We start from the raw sequence: 22,369 nt of genomic DNA, 5'->3' as shown, positions 1-22,369 counted from the left end.
CCCCCCCCCCCCCCAGCCCTTTTATGCCTGTGTACATGAGAAGATTTCTGGCAAAGGTTCACTTTTTTGTTTTGGTGATTTGATTTAGAGGTTGTTGGCAGTGGGGGCTGGGAGAAACTGTCCTGCCTCGCATAGGCAGCGGCTTGAAGCGAGAGAAAGAACACCCAGTTCTATCCTTTGAAAATTGGCAGGGCGCGTACTGTTCCCTGACTGATAAGAGGTACTGTAAATAAAAGTGTACAGCATAGCCTGTCGTAAGATGCCCTGTGTCTGCACTTATTGTTCTGACAGCTTTAGCTTTTTTTGCGGGTCGGCTGTTTTGGTACACTCTGTACTTCCCTTATGTAACCAAGCATGCGTATCTCATTGGAACATTCAAGATGTTTATTTTAAAATCTCCAGGATATTTTTTTTCTTATTAAAAAAAAAGCCTTCTCTGATAGACGATGGCAATGCTTCACTTGTTTTTTTTTATTGTTCTGAAATATTCCTGGGATCTTTTTCAAATTTTGTCATTTGAGAACACTTCCTTCCTTCCTTCCTTCCTTCCTTCCTTCCTTCCTTCCTTCCTTCCTTCCTTCCTTCCTTCCTTCCTTCCTTCCTTCCTTCCTTCCTTCCTTCCTTCCTTCCTTCCTTTTCCTTCCTTCCTTCCTTCCTTCCTTCCTTCCTTCCTTCCTTCCTTCCTTCCTCCCTTCCTCCCTTGCTTCCTTCCTCCCTTCCTCCCTTCCTCCCTTGCTTCCTTCCTCCCTTGCTTCCTTCCTCCCTTCCTCCCTTCCTCCCTTGCTTCCTTTCCTTCCTTTTCCTTCCTTCCTTCCTTCCTTCCTTCCTTCCTTCCTTCCTTCCTTTCTCCCTCCCTCCATCCTTCCCTCGGCTTATCGGTTCAAGGGAGCAATAAGAAGTTCCCTTTGTCCCACTTCTTCCACCCAAGTGGTCATTTCCAGCTGCCATCTCCCTTCCTAATGGACCCAATCCAATCCCAGGTCAGCTGCACCTAAGCAAGCATGTGCAGAAGGTTCGGGCAGTTAGCGCAATCCCATTGTCTTTACTGTTTGGGAAAGCAGAGAAGGCTCACATCTGCCCTGACGCCAGTGTTCTTTCTTTCTTCACTCAGAAACGGAGTGCCCACACTGGGCCAGTCCTTTTGATGAGGCCAGCAAAAAAAGGCACTGGAGAAAAGTGTGTCAGCTATTAGGTTTGATCATATATTTATTACGCAAGATGATATCAAAGTAAAAAGCGTGGGATGGGGAGGGAAGGGAAAGGAGACCAGTACACGCCTTAACCTTAGGGCCATGTGATCCACAAGGTCTCCTGAGGCATGATGATGATGCACCATCAAGTCAGTCCTGACTTATGGTGAACCATTTCAGGGTTTTCTAGGTAGAAAATCCTCAGAAGGGGTCCGTCCTTTCCTTTTTCTGAGAGTGCCCGGGGACTGTGAAGCTTGACCCAGGCTGCACAGGCTGGCTCTAGTCGCGGGAAGGACAGTGGGGAACGGAACCCCTTAGCTTTGGCTCCACAGCCAGAGATCTAAACCACCGAGGTGTGCAGCCAGTGAGGCATAATAGCGAGAAGCATTCAGATGAGGCTTCCCAGAAGATGTGGTCGGGTTAGCCTTTGCCTGTCACGGCTTACAGTATAGGCATGCTGAGAGATGGGGAAATGTCCTCCTCCATCTGGGCCTGCTGGCATGATCCAGGAGCTAGCCATGGCCACGTCTCTTGTGGTGGCATTCCAGGCGTCCTCTTCTGCAGAGGGAACGTCTCTCCACACTCTCACACATCCATGGATCTGCCGTAGACTCTGAGGCAGGAGGTGCTCATCCTCCTCTGCGCAGAGGCCTTCAAGCAGGAGTAGGGAGGCAGATCTTGACTCATTTCCTTCTCATGCATGAGAACCATGCCAATGAATATCAGATGCTACCTCCCTCTCTTTGTCTGTTGTGGGGTCCTGAGCGCTCCCGAAATCCTTTTCTTGAACGTTCTTCATGGCTTCTGATACAACAGCGCTTCCCTTCCTCTGCCTCTTCCTCTTTGCCCTTATCCTTTGCTACTTCTCCCATTTCCTCTCCCTTTGTCTTCACCTTCTCTTTAATCGCTGGCAACGCTGAGACTCTAAAGGCCTTGGGACAGAGGTGGTTGGATGCTGGTTCAATACGTTAGTGCTGGCCTCTCTCAGTAGTGGCTTCCCAAGATTTCAGTCAGTCTGCTTTCCTGCTTTTACTTGCAGATCCCAGGTGGTTCCCTCATCGATGTGCCAAACAAGCCTGACCCTACTGAGCTTCCAAAATCTGACAAGACCAGCCATGTTGAGGATGGTGAGGTGGACGGTGTTGACCGGTCTGGTTCCTTTTGCCATGCGATAGTGAATGGCCGGAATGAGAAACCTGCTCTACTCCTGCAGGCCCTGTGTTCTGGTTCCTCTAGGGAACGCCCACAAGCAGACTTCCAGCTGTAGACTTCCATCCAGTCTTTGGAGAGCAGCATGATAGAAACTGGAGGGGAAGAGTGGGAGCCAACGGACCCAATTCCGTGCTGTCTCCCTTGTACAGTGGTAACCATGTAAGGGCTGGCAGAGGAAGGACTAGGGGTCATGTTGGAGGAGACCATAGAGCGGTGAAGTGGTCCAGAGCGTTCAGCACCCCGGAGAGCTCCCAGGTAGCACCTTGCTCTGATTTATTCTGCTCTTTCCCCAGAAATAGGAAGTCTTGAAGGGGCTTCTCTTTGGTGTGGAGCTCAGCACCCCTCCCTCCTCCCAGAAGCTTAATGCTTCCCACCATGCAGGAATGGATGATGGTGGAGCTCATAGCTGGCACTCGTCTCGGGGGACACCCCCATTGGACAGAGATCCTGAGTCCCAGACCTTGGTGACTCCAGCCTTTCACTCTTTGGGGTGTCAAGCCCTCCAGTGATGCTTATCTCTGGCATGTGACCTGATGGGACCACAGGTTCCTCGACTTTCATATTTGGAGTGAAACCGTTGTGGGCTCCTGGGTCAGGACTGCAGTGTTGTCTGTGCTACTGTGGAGCTGCATCTGTTCATTCAGATCTGCAGAAGACACTCTCTGCCAATCCCAGACTACCTGCTTCTGCTCTAGTCAGTCATCTCTGCCTCGTCTTCCTCTGCCTTGACTCTCTTCCAAAGCACGATGCAGCGAGCGAGAAGAGTCCAGCTCATACAAACGGGAGTCCCAGGAAATGTTGGATCCTGAATCTGGGTTCCAAATACAATGTGCTGCTCCTGCTGTTAAAGAGAGGCAGTAGGAAACACAGGCCGAGTTACAGAGCTTTCGTCACCTGCAACCAGGATCCCAAGTATCTAGTTATTTAAGTGCTTGGAAAGATGGGTGTTCTTGGTGCAACTGTGAAAAGGGCTCTTGGACTACAACTCCAAGAGGCCTTTGCATGGCCAGCAGGCATGCCGCTAGGGCAATACTGGGCCGTGTAGACCAAAACAGTAGCTGTCACAGCAAAACCAATTAAAAAATCTCAAAGAGGGGCAGGTTTATTTCAGGGACCACAACCTATTGTTCTGTCTGTAAAGCTACCAGCCATGCATCTGAAGAAGGGGCTACAGGCAGCCCACAGAGTTTAAGCCACATCAAACATGCTCCTTTTCAAGATTCCACAAGACCCTTTGTCAAGAAAGAAAGCAAACCTCTCCAAGAACTGCTCACGGAGCCTACCAGTGGTTACCTTTCCTCTGAGCAGGTTTTAGCCTATCCGGCATTCATCTTGAAAGCTGTGTCCACAGCCAGCACCCGCCTTTCAAGTCTTCGTATCTTTCCATAGAGGAAGTCGCCAAGAATTTGGGTACATTGGAAATTCCCCGTTCCTCTCTTTTTCTCCTCCTTCCCTGCTGGCCCAGCTTGGCCCACAAAACGTACCGAGCCAAGATCAACCTTTCAATCCACCCCCCCTTTTCTGACCCTCGTCCGAAGCTCTTCAGGTACCAACCGGCTCGCCATCCTGGCCTTTTAGGTCAACGGTTCTGGAACAAAACATTCCCTGAACAGCTTCTGGCGTGACAGCCTGTAACCGTTCTCAAATAGACCTGACCTTTCTCATTATGTGGGTAATAACGGCGTGTTTATTATTTAAGAAGGGCTTTGGCAGTGGGAAGGGGAGTGAGGGGGAGAAGGCAACGTGAGGAGGGGGCAGAGGGACAGACCGTTTGGCATCCTGCCCCTCCTTTCCTTCTTCCTTGGCCGAGCGCCTTGGCCCGGCAGCTTTGGATCCATTTCCCATCGTCCCATTTGGGCTGCCTCCAGAATGTCCCCTTCCCAGATTTAAAAAAATCTGTATATGTCTCAAATAACATGGCTCTTTGGGACCAACCAAAACACAGATGCCCGGTCTCTCTTTTTGAGGAGTTGTGTTTGTGTCCCTTTCGCCCACCCCCTCCGACCGGCTGTCCTGGCCTCCCGTTCCGTCTCTCTTTTTAGGGACTGGCCATTTCATTTAGGCACACTTGAGTTGTTTTGAATGCAAACTTGACATCGCCCCCGAAAGCCGCCGCGCACGGCGTATGCACAGTAAACAGGCAGACTGTCTTATTGATTAACAGATGAGACCTCTATTATCGATCAAAGCTTGGCGAGAAAATTTATCACTTTTAATTTCACTGCTGCCAAATATTTCTGCCTGTGAGCCAGCCGTTACTGAGACAATTTAAAGGCAGAGGGATTGTTTTTCACGGAGAAAAACGGGGGCACCTCGGATTGTTTCTGTGCTTGCTTTGTGTGTGCCCCCCCCCCACTGAGTGGGCAAATGATGGTCTGAGCTTAGAGACGGGGTTTACTTTGCAACAACTGGGCAGAAGCGGAAAAGAAGTGAGCATACCTTCCAGTACTCGGCAGATTCTGGAAGACGCTCCCACCTTGTCCTGATTTCACAACGGACCCCATTCAAAACAGTCCCCCAACCTGCCATGTATGATCCACCACTGACTGGACTCAACCTGCAGACTACAGCATAACCATTTCTGGACCAAATTATAAACCAATGCCTGGGAATGTTACTTTTTCAGTCAACTACTCCTAATGGGGATTCTGGGCACTGTAGTCCAAAAAAGGAATCTCCTCAAACACTGGGCTCCCTGATTCTAGTCCAACCCACAAAAGTCTTCTGGAGACTTGGGGCATACATGGAGTGCAAAATGAAGCTCATGTGGAGCTTTTAATGCAGGGCACCCCGATTATTCTTTCCATAAATCAGCAAATTACACTTTCCCCCTTCGGATTGGCACATTTGGGGCGCTTCCAACCACCACTGGCAGGAGGCATGACAGAAAAGGGTGGGCCGGGCCATGTGCTGGATAGGTCCGTGGTTGAGGCTTCTGACTGTGGAGCCAGAGGTTGGGAGTTCAATTCCTCCACTGGGCCTGCTTGACGGGGCTGGACTTGATGATCCAGGCTGTCCCTTCCAGCTCCGCCGTTCAAAGGAAAATAGGCCATCCATTTCTGTTCCCGTGATTGACACAGTGCTGTGCGAACAAAGACATTTCTCGGTCCCCTCTCTCTTGCTTCGCCTAGACGTTCTTCAGGCCTAGTAGACAGGGAAGGGTGTAGCTCTCCTGATGTTGGCGGAGTGCCATTCTCCATCATCTCTTGCTGTCATCTGGGTGGGCGGAAGCTGATGGGAGCTGGAGTCCAACAGCCCCTGAAGGACCACAAGTGCTCCTTCTGTCTCCAGCGAAACACACTCCTTCTAAGTTCTGGCACTCCGGCCTTTATTTTTATTTTTACTTTGGTCGCGTTGGGGCTTCCTCTTTTTCCTCCCCCACCCCCCCACCCCGTTTTCCTCTCCCGCCTTTCCGAAAGGACAATCAAGGTTATTTCGTCCTCCCCGAATCCCGTGCTTTCGCAGTTTCTTGGAACAGATGAATCAAACTTCCGAATCTCGCCGTTCTGTTCACAGCTTTGGCCTCGCAGCATATGCTTAGAGAGAGCAGCACTTGTGTCTCGATCGCAAGGTCTATTTTTATCTCCAAGTTACTTATCTTCTGTTTAGACATCCTGTGCACGCTTGTTTCCCTCATTATAACCAGAGCCTGTGACCCAACAGACGCCCGTGTGTGTTGGTAGCAATTTTCTAAGAAATACCACAAATACCAAACCTCGCTGATAGTTGTGGAAATATCTATGACTTTGGGCGCCCTGCCTCGTTTCTGCCACTTTTCTTATCTGATGGTGTCAGAATCTTTCTCGGTCTCCTCTTCCCCGGGAAGACAGTACATATTACAATTAGGGAATGTGCTGTGGTAGGGTGGGAGGCAATTAAAATGAGATTAGTTACCACTCTGATAAGGCACTGACACTATGATGCTCTTTAAACAAACGGCTGATTTTCTTGCGGTGGAAAAGCAACATTTGTTTTTCATCATCTGTTTTACCACCATCTCGAACATGGGGGAGATCCTCCGTCGCATCTCTTCATGATGGTGCCTGCCCTGGATCTGGGCATCACAACTGCTCTGCTGAGTCACAGAGCTTGGATGTTACTTTTTTCAGGACTACCGGCCCCATCAAAGCACAGCTGCTGTTGTAGAGTTGGTTCAGAATATTTTATTACCTTCCAAACTCTGGATTACACCAGAAGTCCACCTAGACCAGTGGTTGCCAAATTGGGGTCCCCAGATGTTTTTGGACTACAACTCCCAGAAGCCTTCACCACTTGCTGTGCTGGCCAGGATTTCTGGGAGTTGCAGTTGAAGAACATCTGGGGACCCAAAGTTGGGAACCACTTGACTAGGGCATCGGAGACATGGGTTCAAATTCCCAGTCAGCCATGAGTACTCACTGGTTGCTAACAGTTTGTAAGCCACTGCTTGAACATCTCCTATACCTGGGAGTTTTAGTCCAATAACATCTGGAGATCCAAGGTTGATCTGACCTAGGTCAACATACCTTCTCCAGTATGTGTTTCCAAGAGATCCACAATATTTTATTAAAATTCTGTTATTTTGAGCAGACTTTGAGTTTAACTAGTTTCCAATAGTTACTTGCAATGAGTTCCTTCCCCAATAACAACAGCAGGAAGGGTAATTTCAGTTCATTATGTTTTAACCTCAGACCAAACCACTCCTCAAATCAAGAACACTGCCAAAAGTTGGGGGGTTCTCTGACAGAACATGTCCTCGGAGAGGATGTAGCGCCATCCTGGGAAAGGGGCTGGTGCCAGGTGCCTTGCTTGCGAGTTACCTCCTGCAAACACATTGGTGTGATTTCTTCTGAGTGCAGATCCTGTAGAGCAGTGGTTCCCAATCTTGGGCCTCCAGATATTCTTGGACTTCAACTCCCAGAAATCGTGGCCAGCAGAGGTGGTGGTGAAGGCCTCTGGGAATTGTAGTACAGGAACATCTGGAGGCCCAAGGTTGGAGACCACTGCTGTAGAGCTCTGTGCTTCAGCTCTGAATGTGGTTGAGAGCCCCTGGCCAGAATCCGATGAGGGTTCACCTTGGATTGCATGAACTTGCTGCAGGTGAAATGATGTGCTAGGATGCACCTGAGTTGCGCAGTCAAGTGCATGACCAAGCACGTGAATAAGACATGGTCTGGCACCTCATCAGTTGGCCACCATTGATACGATCCTGGCCTCCATGTTAAAAAAAGAGACATCTTCCGTTTGTTTTTGCCATGGGTGACCTTTGTTGTGTTGACTTCAGACAGATGTTTCAAAAGTTTATCTCTTGTTTTGGGTATGTATGATTTTAATAACATTCTCCCAACTTCTTTTTTCCCCCTCCCCCTCGTTCCAGCGGGTGCCAAAGCCTTTGTCTGCGATCACTGCGGTGCACAGTTCTCTAAAGAAGAGGCCTTGGAGACCCATCGGCAGACACACACCGGTAAGTTATTCTGGCAGTTGGGACCGTCCAAACCACCTGATCTTGTCTTGTATTTGCACGATTGCAGGGCTGTTCAAGGTTCCTGGAAAGACTGAGCATGTTTGGAAGTGTTAACGTAATAAGCCAAAATCTTGTTCAGCCAAAAAAAAAAAAAAAAAAAAAAGAGGGCAACTGTGTTGTTGTTGTTGTTTAGACTTGTATACCACCCCATAGTACTCTTTAGGCAGGTCACAACACAATCTTGCAAACAACAGCTTCCCCCCATCCAGCTAGCACGTTGTTGGGTATGCAGTAACAACGACATGATGGCTTCGTTGTGTTGTACAATTGATAGTTTTCAGGTTTGTTGCCTTTAACCGTACTTGATTTTATCTGTTCATGATGCTGAAAGGCACCTTGACTCCCAGTTCCTGGGAAAAAGGTGGGATGTACTGTAAGTCAAACAATAATGAGTAAATCGGGATACAACTCTGTAGTTCTTCCTCTTCTTGATGTACTCCAGTGTTGGCCTTCAGCTTGAGTTGCTCACATCTGAATACATCTCAGACTCTGTATGGTGCGGTGGGACTGTTGAGTGAAGATGATGGGAGCAAGGGCAAAGGAGTTGTGCAGAGGAAATCCAGTCCTTTTGTGCCTTTAGCCCACCTCCATCATCATCTCTCCGGTCCTCTTTTCCATTGCTCGAGCTTTGCTGGGAAAGGAATCAGAAAATTCAGACGGTCCAAACTGTCTAGTAGGACAGTCCTGGGTGGAAACGGTGCAGCTGCAGCTTCTCCCAATCCAAACCAGAGCTTGCAAAAAGTTCTTCTTGGGAGTCTACAGCTCTCTAAATACTGAAGCCAGCCCAGGAAGTTGGGGGTTCTGGAGCTGTACTCCTGAGAAGTAACTTCTCTTCATTCCCTTGATGGTGGTGAAAGCAAGGAAGCAACCCTGGTTTGGAGCTCCCGTGTGCTGATCTCAGAGAGGAGAGCCCGAGAAAAGCTCTGGCCAACTCTCTAACTCCCTGGAACTCTTCCAGCATGAAATTTATGGCAACACCATCGAGAAGATTTTCTCCTCTGCACTGGCTCTCCCATTAAGCAAAACTGCAGCTGGAGGTAGCGCAGGAACTGGAGTGATGGGAAGAGAGAGACCATCAATTGGGAGTTTTTCCCCCCACCCCCACCCCAGCTGGGTGCATGTTTCCAAGTTTCTGGTCGTCACAAGTTGGTGGAAGGGGGAGAAACTTCTGATAAAGAGTTTGCTCAACATCTGTTGCTCAATGATGGTTGCTCAATTTCTGATTCCAGTCTTGATCAATTGGCACATTATTTAGTTGTGATCACCTGAGCTGGCAAGGGTGAGATCAGGAGCTTTCCCACAACAGGGGAGCGTTCAGAAGAATGGCCTCAGATCAGAAAGATCAGCCTCCTTCTTGGTCTGTCCTTTGTGAAGAGCTTGCCTTGTGAGGCAGAGGTAGGGGACTTCTTCAGGTCCTCAGGCCTTCTAGGTAGTCAGACTCCATGATCCTCCCCGAGCTTTTGCGTGGGCTCCTTTTCCCCTTTGGAAAGGTTGAGAAGTCTCTCCTGAGCCATCGTTACTGGCAGTGGGAGCTTGAAATGAGCATAACACTGAAGGTTTGGGACCCACCTTTCAATGTGGTAACCCTACACCAATAGCACGTAGTTCCGAGAACACATTAGAAATTGAATTTGGTCCTTGCAGTGAAAGAGGCCCTGTACACATTTTAAATGGCTGGAGTGGGCAACTGGTAGCCTTCCAGGGGTAGGAGCCCTCTTGGTAGCTATACCCATCGAGTTGTAGGAAATGCTGTTGAACAACATCTGGAGTTGCTTTGCTCCTCTTATAAGGAGATCTGCAGTGCCTTCATACAAGCCTTCAAGTCTTGACTTGACATAGCGTAAGGATGTAAATCTTCCCTTTTTCTTCCATTCTTGCAGCTGAGGTTAAGTTTTTGCATGTTTTGCTTTGTTTTTGTTAAAGTTGTTATTGATGAAAAAACTGTTGGTCGTTTCACTCTTGTGGATGAGAGAAAAAACTACCAACGGTTGGTGCCTCCCCCTTTTTCCCCTTTTGGGTAGGGTGTTTCAACACAGGGAAGAGAAATTGGGAGTATCTGTAACATGATGAGTAAGGCTGGAAGAAAAATGTTTGGTGCCTAGCCAGGATCTTTTCTGCCACCAACTGTATGTAGGAACGGGAGAGAAATTACTGAAGTGGCCGTGTCGCGCTCGGAAGGAACTCTCAGGAGAGCAGTGTTTAGCGTTCTCACATCTCACTGCGCCCTAGTGTTACGCTCAGGTTGTTGGGCGGGCTGTGCGCCTCGTCCAATGAGAGATAAAGCTGGGGGGAGGTAAATGCAGTTTTAGCACCCACCCCCTCCCAAGAGAAGGCCTTTGCAAGTCAATGAGATTTACATTTGTGTCAACCAATGAGAACCATTTATTCCTCTCGGCACCGACATTTAATCCCCATCACCCCCACATTTTTGAAGAGGAAGATTTCATACTGGGAGCACCTTCTCTTTGAGCATTATGCCAGCTTGATGATCCTGGGGGTTTGGGGGTGGGTGGGAGGCTGCCCTCACTGTCCGAATATCATTGTGGAGCCCTGTGAAGTGTGAATGAGACAAGCAGGCGACAGCTTACTCCCTCCTGGACTGTATTAAGGCAGGCAAATCTTTTTAGTACCGATAAACCAATAAATGCCATTAAGGTCGGAATGGACGCATCCGCAGCTTGAAATTTAACACACTGGTTGCTATCTGAGCTCTCCAAGACACAACAGGTGACTTTGCGCTACAGGATTAGGACGCTGGATCATAACATGCGCATGCATCGTAGAGCGTGATGGTTAGCTGCGGTGTCATTTGAGCTGGGACACGTGGCTGGCAGGGTAACAGTTAATAAATTTGGGAATAATCACCTCCTCCTTCAAAGGCCAGCTCAGGCAGCTCCGGCTGATGCTTGCAAGAGATAACAGTTGTTTGTTACAAATGCGGTTGGTAGCAAAGTTGTTTTGGTGAGGCTGAGGGAGGAAGGCCTCTGAGCTGGAATCTCTTAGCCGTGCCAAGAGATCCAGCATCAGAGATTGTCGTAATATTTGGTAGCATGGATGCATCTCTCCCAAAGGTTCATGTGCAGGGAGGGTGTGGGCGTGAGTGTGTATGAATAGACGTTACAGCTATGGAAAGAAGGAACCATCACCCGGAGGGCTAACTGCTCTGACGATGCTACCGTGCTTGCATTGCTTAAACGCACAATTGCACTGCTTTACTAATGATCTGCTCTCCCCAGAGAACCGCAGAAGCTGCAGGTCTGCGAGTAGGTTTAGAATCTGCCGTGGAGAACTGTCAGTTTGAAGGCCACCAAAGGCTGCGAGGGCCAGCTCCCTTGCCAGCGCAGGAAATTCACAACTGAAGCATCTTGGACAGCCAGCCATCCAACCTCTGTTTAAAAAGCTGCAGCAAAGGAAGGCACCCATCATCTCCCTTCTAGACAGCTTTTACCGCCAACATCTTCTGATGCTCAGTCAATTTTAGGCACCTGAGCTACAGTGGGGTATCAACCAAAATTATAGGAATACACCCAGCTCTGAGGGCCCAAGGGCAGAGGGGCAGGGGGAATGTGCTTTGCAGATGAAAGATTCCAAGTTGAATCCCCAATGTCTTCCCTTTAAAGGATCCAGTGGCAGGTTCTGTGAAGACTCCCATGGTCAGAAGCTCTGGGGACAGTCTGACCTGGACGCTTGGCGACAGTCAGTGTCCATAGTCATTGTGAAGACCACTGAAACATCCGGGGAAGGACTTTGGGTTCAACAGGAGTTGATAGCGCATCTTCTTTGATTGTAAAATGGCCTCACAGTGACTCTTGGAAGTCTTTGGGGCCATATGGGAGTTAACTGTGAGGAAGCCACTTTGTGGGAGCAGCCTTGGTTCTCCTGTTTTGGGGAGGGCTCCCCTTCTTGGGTAGCTCAGCTTGTAATGGAAAGAGCCTTCTTTTTCTCTGATCCATCTGATGGAATGTAGGAATCCATCTTGTCTCTCTTAGCCCAGGGCCAGCTGTCTTGTATGACCAGCGGTGCCTTTCCAGGGCCTCCAGCAGGAAGAGTCTTGCCACCTTGAACCCAATCACTTTCAAATAGAAGTCCCACTGATTTATAACAAAGCACCGTCTTTGCATCCTCAAAGCAAAAGTGGAGTGGTCTCCATTAGGACGTCAGAACTTAGAGGACATGCTGCTGAGTCTGAGCTTCGGTTTATCCAGCCTGATCTCGCTGGCTCTGACCAGCAGCCGTGGCTTCCCGGGGTGTTGGGGAAGATTCTTTCCTAGCCCCACCTGCTGTATTCTCTGGTGGGCTCCTCTTCATGCGCTAACCTTGCCCAGTCCTACTTATCTTCCTTCACCAGTTTTGTTCAGCATGAATGGTGCTGAAAAAAAAACAGGATTTAATGATGATGATGATTATGGCGATGACAATGATGATGCAGACATACCTGCTTTTCTTAGAGAAGTTGTCAGTGATGGGTAAAGTGTTGCCTGCTCCCCTGCAATGAAGTCAAAGAAAGTTCCTCTTGACCAGATTTCACGGATGACCTTGGAGGGAGGAGGTGGGTGGGAGTTGCAAGACATATCAAGTATGTTTTGATCCGAAACTTTGGGACAAGATTGTCAGTGACTGCCAAAAGGGCTGTGTCCCTGCCAGAGCTCGAAGGGTGACATGGAAAGGCAGGACAGAGGAACAAAAATAGGCAGCTGCGGGTCAGTGTGACCCGAGTGGAGCAGGTTTATCACCGCCTCTTCAAGCTGTAAACAAGTGCTTCTCAGTTACACGTCAGAAGCGGACTTGATGGCCCGAAAGGCCTTCCGTCTTGCCAAGACACGGGTAGCTTCCTCTTGCTAAGCAGCTGCTCGAAATAGCGTGCCGCCAGGAGGAAGAGAAGCCAAGCTTGGAGGCGTTTTCTGAAGCAAAGACTCCTTTCAGAGGACACACATCTGGAAGAAGGATGCTCAAGGCCCTTCGGTCCTTTAAGGCAGCCAGAACTGCCCAGGCAGAAGGGCGGGGTTGGTCACCAAGTGCCGTGAAACATAACTCCGAAAGATGTCCCAAGTCCTACCAGTGCTTTCAACTGGCCCAAAAGGGGTCCCAGAATTGGCCATGGGTCAGGCAGGTACCTTGGGTGCTTGGTGCATGCCCGGCCCTTCACCAATTGGCTGCAATTCCTCAGGGTAGCTTCCATGATTCCTCTTGTGCCATGAGTAAAGGACCAATAAGATGATGGCCTCTGTGGGTGTAGGGTTGTAGCTTTGGGTTCTTTCAGCTTGGACATGAGACACTAAGGTAAGAGCCTTGGGACCAGACCCTGTCAGCTGCCCTGGAGGGCTGACTGGGAAACTCCAGCTGCTGGCACATCCAGCAACAGGGCTGCCGACAAGCACACACAAGCATCGAAAGAGTGCCAGTGCTGGCCACTTGTTTTCTGGGTTCGACTCATGATGCCGTTTTTAACCATTGCTGCCCCAAACAGATTATGACCTCTCTGAATATGTTCTTGCTGCTGCTGCTCTTGTGCACCATCAACACACTTCAAAGTTATGGTGACCTTCATAGGGTTTTTAAGATACATGAGATGTTCAAAGAGTGGCTTAGCGCTGTTGTCCCCCAGTGAGTTTTCATAGTTAACTGGAGATTTGAACCCATGCCGCCTAAGTCCTAGGCTGTCCCCACTCTTGTCTCTTTTCTCAACTGATTTGTATAGCACCTCATTTTTCACATCAAAGGTTGCAAGTTCAGCTCCCAGCATCTCCAAGTAAGGAGGGAGAAAGACCTGACTTAAATCCTGGAGGCTGTTTGCCTGCCTGTGTTAACAGTCCTGGCCTGGGTGGACCAAAGGCCTTGCTGAGTAGGAGGCAGCTTCTTGTTTCCCTTTGAGATGATCTCTCTGTTTATAAAGATCAACACAGTGTTCCTTTTTGAAGACAAGCTTCCAGAGGTCTGCTTGTCAGGTGCATGGCTAAGCTTTGCTTTGCTAGGATTATTCTTTGGTTTGTCCTACATTTTTATAGTGCTTTTGGAAAGGCAGCATATCTAGGAACTCATCTCTTGATGGACACCCAACAAAGGAATGTCCTTCCTTCCTTCCTTCCTTCCTTCCTTCCTTCCTTCCTTCCTTCCTTCCTTCCTTCCTTCCTTCCTTCCTTCCTTCCTTCCTTCCTTCCTTCCTTCCTTCCTTCCTTCCTTCCTTCCATCCATCCATCCATCCATCCATCCATCCATCCATCCATCCATCCATCCATCATCTCCTTCCTTCCTTCCTTCCTTGGTTCTGGACCAGTGGCCTCCCAAATTACCCCAAGTTACTGGGGTAACCCAAGTGTTCCTGGACTACAGCTCCCAGAATCCTGGCCAGCACAGCTAGTGGTGAAGGCTTCTGAGAGTATTAGTTCCCCATTCATGTTGTTATTCTGTCATTTAAGAATTAGACTTCTAAAGGTGTTGGGAGACACAGATTTGGCTCCATAGAAGTCACAGTATTTCACCTGCTTTCAGCATTAGAAGAAAGATGTTTTGGCACTCTGCCATACCTGGGGTAGTGGTGGTGAAAATGGAGAAATCCGAACAGAGTCTGTTCAAATTAAAAAGAAATGCATGTGGTGACTTTCAGCCCCTAACACCATGTGTGAGCCAGCCTCATGCTCTTCACTGCTGTAAAGCTGTAATCGCTGTTGACTTTTTTGAAATATCAGAGGTGATTCGTGTAGGATTTCCCTGGCTGGGCCGAGGTATTTCACATGAGCAAAGAGCTTATTGCAGAATGCTGTGTAATGTTGTCCTCACTCCTCCTCCTCCTCCTCTTCCCCCCCCTGCGTGCACACACACACACACACACACACACACACACACACACACAGAGAGAGAGAGAGAGAGAGAGAGAGAGAGAGAGAGAGAGCCCCACTTGGGAAGCACTGTCATGTGCTTCTGTTTGCACAGTCAATACTCCGGCATGGATTTACTCCTGACCTGATTTCACTCTCTGCTATTACACGGGCAGGTTTGATGCCTAATATAGAGCTCATTTTCTTAGCTGATGGCATCGCAGCCAGGAGAGCACTGGATTTGTGAGCTGAGCTCTTCTCTTCGCTCTCTCGGGCAGACCCGGTGTCCTCAGTCTTCTGTTTGGCCTACTTTGTGGACCGGTGCCGGCCATGCCGTCTTGCGGAAGCCTGGCACGGTCCGGCAAAGGGGGAAACATCGCGTAAAGATTGAATGGACCATGGGGACCGATTCATACCCCTTGGCCATATTAAGGTCTGCCTTGTGTCATAGATGGGGACTCGAGTTGCAGGCTTGCCATCCAGTCGGACCAAAGTTGCACCAGCAACTCAGCTCATGACTTGGAACCCATTCACCTCCTCCCTTTTTTAATGGGGAAGAAAGCTTATTTTTATAGGGACTTGGGACTTGATATCAAAGACTCAGACTTGGAACTTGGTCCCAATGACTTGCCAACATCCCAGCCCTGCTTCTGCCATAAGACACGAGCATGAAAAGTCAGACACAACCTAAGTGGAAACCATTTAACCCTCTCCTTTCATTTACCAATGTGGCGTTTCTGTGATTGTCACCCTTACCTCGACCTTGCGGAAAAGTTACTTTGCCTTCCTCAAGTTTCGGTTCTTGTCATCTCCAGGTGCGCTGTCCTTAACCTGCCGTTTCTCTTCCCACTTCATCTGCGCACAGGTTGGAAAGAGGGAAACCTGTTCCCTCCCTCCCTCGCTGCATGTTAAGGTTGACGCTGCCCCTCGTTCGGTATCGGGCCAGCTGCTGCCCCATCACGTCCCGGCTTTTCTGGAGAAACTGCCCACCGACACCCAAACAGTGGAGAGAAGTTAATAAAAACAATGTGTAACTGAGAGATGAAAAGCTATAAATTGTCTTGTGTTTCGCTCCCTCCCCGCGCCTAGGATGTTGGTAGCGTTTTGATTTAATAGTTGGACAAACACAAGGGTCTATTTTATTCAGCATTTACAGGCCTCGGGGCTGTTATTCTTCCAAATTTAATAGCATTGAAATTGCTGGGTTTGTGATAATTTGCCCATCAGTTTCTCTGCCTCCATTGATGTTTATTGTCAGCGGGATGGAATCTCGATCCGATTCACTTAGATAACATGTCTGTTAAACATTTAGATAATTGTGCCGTCATTAAGTTGTCACATTATTTTAGAGATTCAAAACAGTATTGTGGTAAGTGGAGGTGGAAGGAGGGGAGCGCGAGCACGGGGTGGGGGAGGGCGGATCGTACGAGCGCAGCGGCAGAGGGAGGGGGAAGGAGGAGAAGTTGACCGTGGTCGGGGGGCCTTCAATTTGGCTTCTGGTTTTGCTTCCTTGGCTGCCTCAAGCTTTGTCTGTTGACGACTTTATCTGGAAGGGGATAGGAAGGCTGTGGGTATCGTTTTTGGGACCTCACCTTGAACTGAGTAGAGCCGCACAAGGAACAGGCCTGCTTGTCCTGTCTCCAATGTCTTCAGATCTCTTGTTTCAGATCCAGCTGCCTTGATCTCCCTCAGTGGCTCTGGTATCTGGCCAGAGGTTGGGAGTTCAATTCCTAACTAATCAGGGTTCACGGTAGGAGGCCATCACAGTGCCGGCGTCCAGTCTGTTTTTGGCTTCACGGCCGAGGTCAACTCATCAATGCCCAGAATGCCAGCCCCATCTGAAGGCACTGAAAGGCAAACATGAGCCTCAATGAAATATTCACCATGATTTTAAAAAAAATCATTGAGGACAGTTTTCGACACTGCCCAAAATACAGGCAGACAGTGACCTTTGAGGCTACCTGCCTACACGTGCATGCACAACAGACACAGACACACAGAGAAAAAGACACAATATACTACACTGAATATGGGGGTTCTATGTAACTTGAGAGAGGACACGGTGGCACTGCAGGGTCAGAAGACCAGCCGTCGTAAGATCGAATCCACGCAACGGAGTGAGCTCCCGTCACTTTGTCCCAGCTCCTCACCAACCTAGCAATTCGAAAGCATGCGAATGCAAGTAGATAAATAGATGCCACCTCGGTGGGAAGGTAAAATGGAGTTCCCTAGTCACGCTGGACACATGACCATGGAAACTGTCTTCGGACAAACGCTGGCTCTACGGCTTGGAAACAGGGATGAGCACCATGCCCTAGAGTCGGACACGACTAGACAAAAAATGTCAAGGGGAACCTTTACCTTTACCTTTATGTAGATTGAGTAGCAGGCATTGTTTCCTATTTCCCATGAGTGTTTCTAATTGTTTAAGCCAGGCTTGGACAAGTTACTTTTTTTTTCCTGCACACTCCTATACATTGAGTGCTCTCATTGCATCTTGTAGGAGCTCATTCCGAAACAAGATGGTGGTCTTGGGTGAAGACATGGTCCCTTTTTCTTTAGCTGCGATCTCCCGTCCTTCTGTTTCATTGTGTCCATGAGCAGGAAGGAGGCAGGGAAGGAACCGCTCTCTATCTGTGCATTTCTCCACCCCATGTGTACTTTTCTAAACTTCAGTCCTTCATCCTTTCACCAGCGCCACCTCCACTCTGATTTCATCATCCTCTTAGAGCTGCACAGCTGGAGAGGGCCCTCTGAATCAGGAAGTCCAGCTCCTCTCAAGGAGGCCCCATGGGGGAATCGAACTCCCAACCTCTGACTCTGCAGCCAGAGACCTTGACCAGCGATCTCTCCAACAGTTTCTTTTCTCTAACCCAAAAGGCAGCTGCAAACACTTCACCAGATCTTCGTTGAGAAGGTTCCCCTTATCATTTCGACTCTCCTTTCTTTGTCATCCTCTCAGGATGTGGGTTTCATATTCGGGCAGTGAAAGGGGGCTTTGAAGCCTGCCTTTGACCTCAGGTGGATCAAATTGGAAAACCGTATTTAACACCTTAAAAACCCAGCCGGGAAACAAACACATCCACAACGTGCCTCAATCTGGGTTTTCGAATTGCGGTCATTCGGCTTGCAGATTCTCTGTGAAGGTCCACCAGTCCGGAATGCAATCGTACTTTAATGGCACCAGTGGGGGAAAGTGGAAGCGTTGTATACAAGCAGCCTGGGAAAGTTCCTTTTCTCTGGCTTCTTCCCCTCTCTCTTTCAAAATCCCAACTCCCACCCAAGGAAAACAAATGAGAATTCGTTCCCCGAGCTGCAAGCAGCCCACAGCTTTCTATTACTGTTTCACAGGGCTCTGGAGAGTTTTAAGATAGCAGCTTGATTAAGCTTGTGGGGAAAATACTATCAGCATGCTACTCTGCAGACGGAGATAATGTACTGTTGGCATTAAGTATGTTTAAGGGTAATTATCTTTCCCCGATTCATACTGGTTGCATGAAAAGCAAAGCAAATGGAAGTTAGGAGTGTTCTCTTCCATTCCCATGTAGAACCGGGAGGAATTAAGAAACACCAGGTGAAGGAGGTAGACCTTGATCAAATGCTACCTCCTGTTCGAATCCATTCTGCAAGTGGAGAAGAGAAGCTTCCCTTCGCTGGTTCATGGGGAGCCTGTTATGTTTTCACTCAGGTCTGTTGTCAACAAACAGCCATGACTGTCTGTTAGCGAGAGCTTTTTTCTCCCAAGTTTAGCCCTGTTGGGTCCTGGCTGGCTAGAAGGGTCCCTTGATCCAATTTGTGTATGAAAATGACAGGTTACAGTTCCACCAACTGGCATCAAAAGCAATGTGTGGTGGTGAACGCTGGACATTGTGCAAGAGAGTATGCACAATAAAGCAAAGGTAACAATTGACGCCTGCATAAGCGTAAGGCACGCACATGGATGTACATTCATCTGTCTTCCTGGTTTTCTATCCATTGGCACACAAATAGAGAACAACGATCAAATTAGCCTGTTAAGCTGTCCCAGAAAAAAAGAATCACATTAAATCAATGAAAAGAAACTCACTGGTTGGCCTGGAGTCAGTGGTTTCCAGATCTGTGGCCAAAGAGATCTCCAGAATCGGGAGGTTGCAGTTAGAAGAAGTAACTTTTCTGAGCTCTACCTACAGCATTGCAAGCATATGCAGCAAAAGTATATGGGCCTATGTTTAGAGCAAGAATCTCTAACCTTTGGTGTTTTTGGACTTCAGTTCCCAAAAGCCTTCACCGTCAGCCACACTGCCCGGGCTTTCTGGGAGTCGCAGTCCAAAAACACTTGGATTACACAAAATTGGGAAACACTGGTCTACAGCAAAGCTTCCACGGAAAAGGCTGGAGATGCTCAGCCATTCAAAGGAGTTTAGGGGTCATCAGCGATGCTTGTCCTTTACCTTGGTAGCCAACAAACGGCGAGGAATGTTGGCAAGTCTTTGGCCCCAACTCCCAAATCCAAGTCTTGGGTCCCGAGCCCCAAATCCCAAGCCTCGGGTCTGAGTCTCTATTAAAAACATGCTTCCCCCCCCCAGAAAAAAAAGGGAGGAGTGGGTAGGTTCTGATATGAGAGATGAGTCTGAGTCATTGGAAAAAATCTGAGTCAAGTCAGAGTCAAGTCGTTGGTAGGACTTAGATCCAACTTGACAGTGACTCCCACAACCCAAGTCCCCAATCCTTGGTCCTTCCTATTTCCTGCCATCATGGAATGGGGTGGGGTGCCATTGGTAACAGCAGTATTTTGTGGGCTTACAAAAATGCAGTGTGCTTCCTTCTGCACGGTGGAGCATCATGAAACATTGGTGCTTCTGCCTGGCATTTTGTTGCCGTTCGACGTATAAGTACCTGTACGTCGCTTGGAGAACTTTAGAAACTGGGTGCTTACTAAACAGCTAAGTCTTAGTCCAGTTTAGGAATGGATAAATAACTTTTCGTAAAGAATACTGGATAGAAAGCATCACTGTGAAAGGCAATTTTGGTCCTGTGGCCTCATTAAGCACTTATCCTGATTATACCGAAGTGCTCTCATGGCGAGGTGCTTGTCTTTTCGGCCCAGCTTACAGCTTCTTCGAGGAAACTGGTTAAACAAGTTACTGAGTGGGTGAAGGTACAAATTTTTCTTCTCCTTTGTTTCCAGACCACCAACAAAGTCTGTCGGAAGCTAGAGGGCAACTTAGTACAAGATTACTGACTTTGCCACCCTCCTTGGCGAAAGGTTTTCGTGAGCTCGGGTGCAGTTAAATATTGCAGACAATGCTGTCATCTGTTGAGCTGACAAACTCTTTGGAAGGTTGTTGTGGACATGTTTTGTCAAATACATTGGAAACAGCTTGTTTGGGTTCTTCCCCCATCCATCAGAACTTGTCTTGTGTTTGTCTAGAGAAGTGGTGATGTGGTAATGGAATTTTTCCACTAAACTAAATGTCTCTTATTCCATGGTTAAGTTTGAGAACTTAGGGTGTGTGCCTGTTTGCATATAATTATTTGCACGATGTACGCCATGACTCTTTGATTCTGTTTCGGCAGCTGGGATGGTTTGAAAATAGATGTGCACATTAGCCACAGTGAATTCAGAAATGCCCACTGTCTTTGTTGCTGTAGGGAGAAGATGCCTTGATCTTAAGCCCAGCCTTGCCAGGGCCAATGCTATCCACATGTGCTGGTTTAGACCATCAACAGTTGTGGGATTACAGGGGTTGCAACCCAACATGTTTGAAAGGCACCATGTTGAAGGACCTTTGTTAGCATACGCACAGCTTCGTTCTAGGTTGGCCTTTTATTTTAATGGGATGCTAATGCTGATCAGAAAGAGTGAACTGGCCGATAGAGGAATGTAGATGGAACCATTCTGGAGATAACATAGGTTAGGTTAGTTGTTTGCCAGATTATAAAAGCATACCTTGAACCCAACACAAAAGGAGCTGCTAGAAGAGACACTAGACTAGCTGGATAGCTCAGTGAATTTGGGAGTTTGATCTCCCACTGGTCCTGCTGGGAGAAACGCCAGCCTAGGTGGCCTTGGGCAAGCTGCACTGTGGAAGCTGCCATGCTGGGATGGATCTGCAAAATCCATGGAAAAAGGAGGGCTTGATTTTCTTACCATTGACATGTTTGGGGTAGGAAAATTTAGAGTGAGTTGCAAGTGTCTTAAACATAGAACAAGGAAACTTCTCCTCTTCCTTCCTTCCTTCCTTCCTTCCTTCCTTCCTTCCTTCCTTCCTTCCTTCCTTCCTTCCTTCCTTCCTGCCCGCCTGCCTACCTGCCTGCCTGACTTTCTCACATTTCAAAATCAACACCCCTATTGAAACAGTTTCTTAAAAGTGGGGCTGCGGATGTTTGCTAAGGCTGTTTATTCTTCCGTTTTTAGTAGCTGTTTATTTGTTTGCCTGCTTGCTCCTTTTGACCAGGCAGCAAAAGGACAGGGTTCCATCCTTCTCTCAGAGGATGCAGTTATGGATCTAAAGATGGGCAAAGAAGCACCCACGAATCTGAAGCAGATTCTAAAGCTCGTGTTATAATGACGTTGGTAGCCTTCATGCCGCCCGAGACCTCTTTCCCTTTCCCTTTCGTTATGGTGGGACAGCCTAGCACAGCTCTATCTTGGGACGTATATCACCTGAGTTGCTCTTTTGGGGTATGTTCTCCAGCTCCCAAGATGGAGAAGCCAGAATGTCAAAACGGCAGGGTGTTTTCCTTCCTTCTGTATCTCACAATAGATGATGTCCCAGTCTACCAGCCTCTTGTAAGAATAGTTAGGACAAGGGTCAATAAATAAATAAAGCATCCGGTCCCTCCCATCCTCTCCTCCACCAATAATGTCTGCAGTTGACTTCAGGAGCTGCTTCAGAAGAGCCACTTACTTGAAGAAGCCACGCTGCTCATTTCTGGTGGCTAAATACGGACCCTGGAGCCTAACTTTAGACATTTATTTTTGTGAGCGTTGGCACCCTGCCCTGTTTCGGGGTTGTTGGTGGGTTGTGTTTTTTTTTTCTTTCAAACATGGGTACAGTGTAACCCTGGCCTCCCTGTCACAGGATCTTCCTGGCGTTCTTGTAAAAGGGCCATCCGTTATGTTTACAGAGGAACACAACGTCCCGGAGCGAGTGTCTCTTTTTGGAAAGCCATAATGGGAACCTTATGACTTGCAGCTGAAATATTTCGCTGTGTGTTTTGGCTCCCGCTTCCAAAAATGAAATGCCTTGCGAGCTTTCTGCTCACAAAAACAACACACTCTCCTCGCCAGCATGCCCCCGGACCACCAACCCCCCCCCCCCACGCTCAGTGCTGCAGCCAGCTCAGCTTTGGATGACATGTTCCAGTGAGGAGCTGGCATCTGCCCGCTCTCCAGCCCCAAGTGTTGGATTCCAGACCATCCCTTTGTGGCTTTAAGGCTTCCCGAAGCTTCTTTGGAGGTGGGGGTGCTGGGTGCGGTGAAGAGGTACTTGGCTGTTACAAACCACGCAGGTCCCGTCCCCTGGCATATCAGAACCAGGAGGCAGGGGGAGTTGCAAGATGGTAGAACCATCCAGAGCTCAAAAACACTAGTTTGTTTGTTTTTTCGGGTCTACCTCTGACCAAATCCTGCAGCCAACATGACCCCAGGAGGGCTAGGATCAGAC

At 48.5% G+C, this 22,369-nt stretch overlaps 1 protein-coding gene across 2 annotated transcripts in view; it reads left to right on the top strand.

Moving 5' to 3' along the window:
- The window catches only part of ZBTB16 (zinc finger and BTB domain containing 16), a 143,719-nt gene that overhangs the window by 76,604 nt on the left and 44,746 nt on the right, over window positions 1–22,369 (top strand). For both annotated transcript variants that reach the window (XM_072979343.2, XM_020793436.3), the window contains exon 4: window positions 7,759–7,845. In XM_072979343.2, the coding sequence (XP_072835444.2) occupies window positions 7,759–7,845 (87 nt within the window). The remainder of the gene's footprint in view (window positions 1–7,758; window positions 7,846–22,369) is intronic.

The sequence above is a fragment of the Pogona vitticeps genome, chromosome 8 (assembly GCF_051106095.1).
Source record: "Pogona vitticeps strain Pit_001003342236 chromosome 8, PviZW2.1, whole genome shotgun sequence".
Classification (NCBI taxonomy): domain Eukaryota; kingdom Metazoa; phylum Chordata; class Lepidosauria; order Squamata; family Agamidae; genus Pogona; species Pogona vitticeps.
The sequence above is the reverse complement of the archived record's forward strand: the minus strand, read 5'-3'. Positions and strand labels throughout refer to the sequence as shown.